Raw genomic sequence first — 6,857 nt, forward strand, 5'->3', positions numbered from 1 at the left:
CACACACACATAATAATAATAATAATAATAGTAAAAATGTATTAAAATACTAAAATAATATTTTTTATTATTATTATTTTAAAGTGTTATTAATGATGATATTATTAAAATAAAAATATTTTATATATACATATAATAATAATAATAATAATAGTAGTAGTAGTATTAATTTATTAAAATACAAAAAAATATGACTTTTATTATCATTATTATTAAAAGACAAGCTGTTGGACTTCCAAGCGGACAAATGTACATGTATGTTCTGGGAGTATTCTGATATTTTGAGGTGTGATTTGTGGTAACTGATGGCGTGTTTTGCTACTGTCTTTGGATCAGGTGTGGCCAGTGAAAAGCAGAGGAGGCTTCTGTATAATGTTGAGATGGAGCAGATGGCAAAGACAGCCAAGGCTCTGATGGAGGCGGTGAGCCACGTTCAGGCCCCCTTCACCAGCGCCACCCACCTCGAGCATGTCAGACCAATGTTTAAGGTATTTGGGCATGTGCATACACATACACATACACATACATTCTGTGTGGACACAAATACTCATCCCATAATATCTTGATCTCTCATAGCTGGCATGGACACCCTTCCTGGCTGCGTTCAGCGTGGGTCTGCAGGACTGTGATGACACTGAGGTGGCCTCTCTGTGCCTGGAGGGAATCCGCTGTGCTATCAGGATAGCGTGCATCTTCAGCATTCAGGTCATTTCACACATTGCATTAACCGTGAAGAGCTCATTTACTGAAGCTGAGAAAAGCATAGCATTTGTTTGCATTACTATTCAGTCTGTCTGAATAAGCGCCTTTAAAAACTTCTGTTATCCTTGCCTGGAATGATCGACTGCTTAAAGTAGGGCTGCAAAACGATTAATCGCATTCAAAATAAAAGTTTGTTTAAATAATATATGTGTGTGTACTGTGTATATTTATTATGTATATATATAAATACACACACATGTATATATTAAGGAAAAATATGTTAGATTTACATATAAAATATTTACATTTGTATATAATACAAATTATATACAAGTATAAATATATATACATACAAATAAAATATATACATATATGTGTGTGTATTTATATAAACATAATACATACACATAGGGTATGTAAACATAAACTTTTATTTTGAATGTGATTAATTGCAATTAATTGTTTTGCAGCCCTAGCTTAAAGGAATAGTTCACCCAAAAATGAAACTTTGTCATTCCAAACCTCTATGACTTTCTTCTGTGGAACACTAAAGTAGATATTTTGAAGAATGTGCATGTTGCTCTTTTCCATACAGTTACAATGAATGGAGATTGCAGCTGTAAAGCTTCAAAAAGGACCCAAACACTTCATAAAAGTGACTCATATTCAAAGTCATGATAGCTTTCCATGAGACACAGACCAAAATTTCAGTCAATTTCAGTCGAAAAAAAAGTTTTTGTTCTGTGTTGATTTGTTCCAGTTGGAGCGAGATGCATACGTACAGGCTCTGGCCCGCTTCACGTTGCTGACGGCCAGCTCGGGCATCACCGAGATGAAGCAGAAGAACATCGACACCATCAAGACCCTCATCACAGTGGCTCACACGGATGGAAATTATTTAGGAAACTCTTGGCATGAGGTGAGCTCTGCCAAACCCAGCTCTTTGACAGGCCTGCATGTTTCCTATGCAATGTGATTGGCAGATAGATATTGTGTGGTGTTATTATTCTGTCTATGTGCGCTGCAGATCCTGAAGTGCATTAGTCAGCTGGAGTTGGCCCAGCTCATCGGGACAGGAGTGAAGGCTCGGTACATATCAGGAACCGTACGGGGGAAGGAAGGCTTCATCACCAGCACCAAGGAACAGACGTCTGACGAGTACCTGGGCTTGGGTCAGTCAGTCACACTTCACATGGGCAGCAATTTGGTCTGTTACAGTGAAAATGTTTGTTGTTATTCATCAATAAGCGATAACATAGATGAGAAGAAAAGGATGCAGCATAGCAATAATTAAATGATTTTAAGATTAGATTTATGTTAAAAAGTCCATTATATCATCAAAATACTCATAAATCCAAGGCACTGGAGTAGTGTGAAAAAAATTTAAAAGCCTTTATTCACATGGCTTTAAAAAAAATAAAATAAAAACACATTTGTGCACCCATATTTGTGTTTTTTTAATTTTTTAATTTTAAAGCCATGTGAATAAAGGCTTTTTCATTTTTTCACACTACTCCAGTGCCTTGGATGTATGAGTATTTTGATGATACAAAAGAATCCCGCATCCAAAGAGCACTGATTTATGGATTTTTACACCCCAGCAGCAGTTTTTTGCATAATTTTGAATGTAAGTCCATTATATGTTTAATATGTTATTTATTACATTTTAAAAATGTAGTTTATGTTCTGTTTTTAAAGTAAAATAAAAAAAGTAAATAAAATGTCAAATTAAAAATATTAAAAATATAAAAAGTAGGGCTGTCAGTCGATTAAAATTTTTAATCCAGTTAATTACATGATGTGTCGATTAATTAATCGCAAAATAAATTTGACTGTGAAAATACCCACAAAAGATTATTTAAAGCTATTTTTGTGTTAAATGAGAAAGTATCAAGTAGACATTACAAATTGTAGCTTTAGAAAGAAATATTTTGTTTGATTCAACTTCAACATAAAATTTATTACACAAACATTTAGGCTACAACGGCCTACGGAACATAAAAGAAGATCATTTGAGAAACATCTAAATATTTTTTGTTCATACAATGAACGTCATTGTATCAAACTAAAACAGCTTTGTTAACAACAGTCTTCAAAATACCTTCTTTTATGTTCCACAAAGAAAGGTTTGAAACGACATGAGGGTGAGTAAATGATGACAGAATTAAAATTTTTTGGGTGAACTATCCCTTTAATGTTTTTATTTTTATTATTATTATTTATTTTTATGAAATGATACACTAAATAGGAAACTAAATCTGCCAGCAGGTGGCAGTAAATGTCTTGAGACATTACGAGACATTCGATTCGTTCAAACAGCTGATTCATTCAGGAAAGAAGTAAATGGCTCTCTTTATGAATGAGTCTTTGAATCATTGGTTCACATGATTCGTTCAAAACGCGGATTCATTCAGAAACTAAACACCGCCGTTTTGCTCGGAGACGTGCAACAATTCTGCTATGGCTTTAAAGGTAATATTTTCTCTGCAAAATTGAGCAAAAACATAATATTGTGTTTAAAATATGACACAATATCAACTTCTTATTTACTGAACTGTTGTTATAAAATCACATTTAAACTCGTGATATTCGGGACAAAATGAGCACTCGTGTGATACTGCTCTCCCTGCTCGTGTGATATTGTATGATATAAAAATATTTTTTATATCATACAATATAAGGCATTTTTTGCACAAATATCTTGAATTTTAGGGCATAACTGAATTTATGGAGGAGTTGCCCTGCATCATATTTGTCAACAGTCAACTGTATGAAATGTAAGATGACGTACAGGTCTGGGGGCGGGGCCAGTGCGTTAACTGCGTTAAAATATTTTAATCGCGTTGTTTTTCATAACTAATTAATTAAGTTAATGCATTAAACTGACAGCCCTAATAAAACGTAAAATAGTTTCTTCAACATTTCCATCAGAGTAAAATAGGTTAATGAATTTATGACAATATATTGACTGAATTTAAAGACAAAAACCGTTATATCCCACACAAGCACCATCATCATTGCAGCTTTTCCATTTGCCATTGCATCATCAAAAAACATCTTAACTCGAGCTAAATTATGATTACAATTGCTTTGATAATCCAGTATAATTATCCAGCAGCATTGTATGAAATGAAGTTTGTGTTTGTATAAACAATGTGATTTTCCTCACTGTAGGAGGGAACGTCGATCGCAAACAGATCGCAAGCATTCAGGAGTCTATCGGAGAGACCAGCTCGCAAAGTGTTGTGGTTGCTGTAGACCGGTATGATGGTTATCATTCATTCTAATGAATCTCATAATGTTACAAACACTAATGTCTCTGGACTGTTACAAACACTTCTATTCTTCTCTGCAGGATATTTACAGGCTCTATCAGGCTTGATGGAAATGCCATCGGTAAGTACAAGATTTCATGTTGTGTACATTTTTGCATTTGGCAGACATGTATGTCCACTTACACCACTGTTTATAAATTTGAGGTCGCTAAGATTTCGAAATGTTTTTGAACGAAAGTCTATTTGATCAATAATACAGTAATATTATTACAATTTAAAGTAATTGTTTTCCATTTTAATACATTTACATGCAGTTTATTCCTGTGATGGCAAAGCTGAATTTGTGAAGTGTGAATTTCACATGATCCTCCAGAAGTCATTCTAATATGCTGGTGCTCAAAAATCTAATCTTTTGTAACATTATAAATGTTTTTACTGTCTTTTGATCAGAATTAACATTTATAGTTACATTTAGTCATTTCGCAGATGATTTTATCCAAAGCGACTTACAAATGAGGACAATAGAAACATTAAATTAAATTAAATTATTAATTATTTTAATTATTTGTTAATTTCATTTCAATTATTTATTTAATTTATTAACTGAATTGAATTATTAATTTAATTTAACTTCTTACAAAAAATTTTACTAATCCTAAACCTTTGAACGGTAGTGTATATTGCATTCAGACTATGCATTTTATCCGTTTTTTTTTCTTTCTGGGATTTGAATCCATGACCTGCTCTGTCACATCAGGGAAGATTTAAGTTTTTTGTAGTAATTTTGTTGTTCTTTTGTCATTTTTAAAATGTAGATTTATTTTTTTATTTTAGTTTTAGTAATTCAGTTTAGTTTTAGTAATTTTCATACTTCCACTTAAACGTCATTTATTTTAAGGCAAGATTTCTGAAACAAACCTATTATGAAGCAGGACCAAGAGCAGTTAAATTATTGGCAAGGCGAATGCAAAAACAACAGATTAATAATTGAATTCCTAAATTACATGATCCCAAAACAAACCAAATTAAATATGATCCAAAAGAAATTGGAAATATTTGTAAGCATTACTATGAAGAACTATACAAACAGACCTCTGATATGAACAGAACAAAAGTAATAGAGTTCCTTAATACATTAGATATGCCCTCTATTGGTGATTTACAAAATAAAAGTCTAACTGTAGAAGTAACCACTGAGGAATTACAACAAGCAATGGGTAAATGTAAATCAGGCAAAGCACCAGGGAGTGATGGTTTCCCGTCAGAGTGGTATAGAATTTTTTCTAAAGAATTGATGCCATTACTAAGGGATACTTTCAACTGGGTTAATATAGAGAACAAAACATCCTCAGCTAAGTAAACAGTAATACAACAGACAAAAAAGCTATGGCAATAGTTAACCTCACCTAACTGGCCTTGTTGTTCTTGTTTTGTTTTTTTTTTGTTTTTTTTTTCTCTTCTCTTTAACTGGGGGGATGGTACATATGTATGTGGATGAATGTACAAATATATGCGTGTATATATGCATATGTATATACAGGTGTATTTATTTATATTTGTGTATATGTGTTAATATGGATGTGCAAGTATACAACTGTACACGCTGTAGCATATGTTTGATATGTATATGTTAAATGTATGATTTCTTTTATCCCTTTATAAAAAAAAAAAACATTTATTTTAGTTATTTGCTAATGCAACATTTCCAATTTTCATTCAAGTTTTTCATATTTTAATAATTGAATTTTATAATAGATTATTTTATTATTATTTCATTTCTGCTGTTAACAACATGTTCTAAATGGTTATAGTTTTAGGTAACAAGGAATTAATTTAAATGAATTGCTTAAAGATTAATTTTGTCATCACTTAGTGTTAAAATTTAGAAAAAAATTGTAGTGAAATGCACATTGAAATATTTTCTAATTTAATTTAGCTTCTTACAATAAAATTTACTGATCCTAAACCTTTGAACGGTAGTGTATATTGCATTCAGACTATGCATTTTATCAGTTTTTTTTTCTTTTTCTGGGATTTGAATCCATGACCTGCTCTGTCACATCAGAGAAGATTTAAGTGACATCTTGTTGACCAATGTTGTGTCTCGCAGTGGATTTTGTACGATGGCTGTGTGCTGTATCGATGGACGAATTGGCCTCTCCTACACACCCTCGAATGTTCAGTCTGCAGAAGATCGTGGAGATATCGTACTACAACATGGGTCGTATCAGGTTGCAGTGGTCCAGGATATGGGAGGTTATAGGGGATCATTTCAATAAGGTGAGTTCAAAGCAGCCACCAAATCAGCGCCGGAAGGTAGTCGGTCCATGAAGAGTGTGTGTCACGGTGGCTTTGTGTAATATCAGAGAAATCTAATGATGCTTTTAAATTTCACTCTGCCTGCGGGAGGGCATATGTAATAGATTGAAGAAGAGCCAAAAATGAAAACGCAGCACTCCCGATGCTTTAACATTCCCTGTCTCTTTCATTTTCTGTTTGGGTTCAGGTCGGCTGTAATCCCAATGAGGATGTTGCTATTTTCGCTGTGGATTCTCTGAGGCAGCTGTCCATGAAATTTTTGGAGAAGGGCGAGTTGGCCAATTTCAGATTCCAGAAGGATTTCCTCAGGCCGTTTGAGCACATAATGAAAAAGAACAGGTGAGCGTTTCAATTAGTGAAATATCACTGAATAACACAGACCTTTTTAAAATATAGAAAGTGTCAGTTGAATAACCAAACAAATTGTGATAAACTGCATGCTTTGACGTACAAATGTGTAAGTCTTGCCTTAAAGGGGTCATATGATGTGCCTAAAAAGAACATTATTTTGTGTATTTGGTGTAATGAAATGTGTTTATGCGGTTTAAGGTTCAAAAAACA

At 33.2% G+C, this 6,857-nt stretch overlaps 1 protein-coding gene across 5 annotated transcripts in view; it reads left to right on the top strand.

The window, feature by feature from the left end:
* LOC107686689 (brefeldin A-inhibited guanine nucleotide-exchange protein 1-like) overlaps positions 1-6,857 on the top strand; it is a 74,770-nt gene that overhangs the window by 51,020 nt on the left and 16,893 nt on the right. For all 5 annotated transcript variants that reach the window (XM_016483779.1, XM_016483780.1, XM_016483781.1 and 2 more), the window contains 8 exons: positions 337-488; positions 577-705; positions 1,463-1,621; positions 1,730-1,874; positions 3,877-3,964; positions 4,058-4,098; positions 6,088-6,257; positions 6,484-6,635. In XM_016483779.1, coding sequence (XP_016339265.1) covers positions 337-488; positions 577-705; positions 1,463-1,621; positions 1,730-1,874; positions 3,877-3,964; positions 4,058-4,098; positions 6,088-6,257; positions 6,484-6,635 — 1,036 coding nt within the window. The remainder of the gene's footprint in view (positions 1-336; positions 489-576; positions 706-1,462; positions 1,622-1,729; positions 1,875-3,876; positions 3,965-4,057; positions 4,099-6,087; positions 6,258-6,483; positions 6,636-6,857) is intronic.

The sequence above is a fragment of the Sinocyclocheilus anshuiensis genome, unplaced genomic scaffold (genome assembly GCF_001515605.1).
Source record: "Sinocyclocheilus anshuiensis isolate Anshui unplaced genomic scaffold, SAMN03320099.WGS_v1.1 scaffold990, whole genome shotgun sequence".
NCBI classification, from domain to species: domain Eukaryota; kingdom Metazoa; phylum Chordata; class Actinopteri; order Cypriniformes; family Cyprinidae; genus Sinocyclocheilus; species Sinocyclocheilus anshuiensis.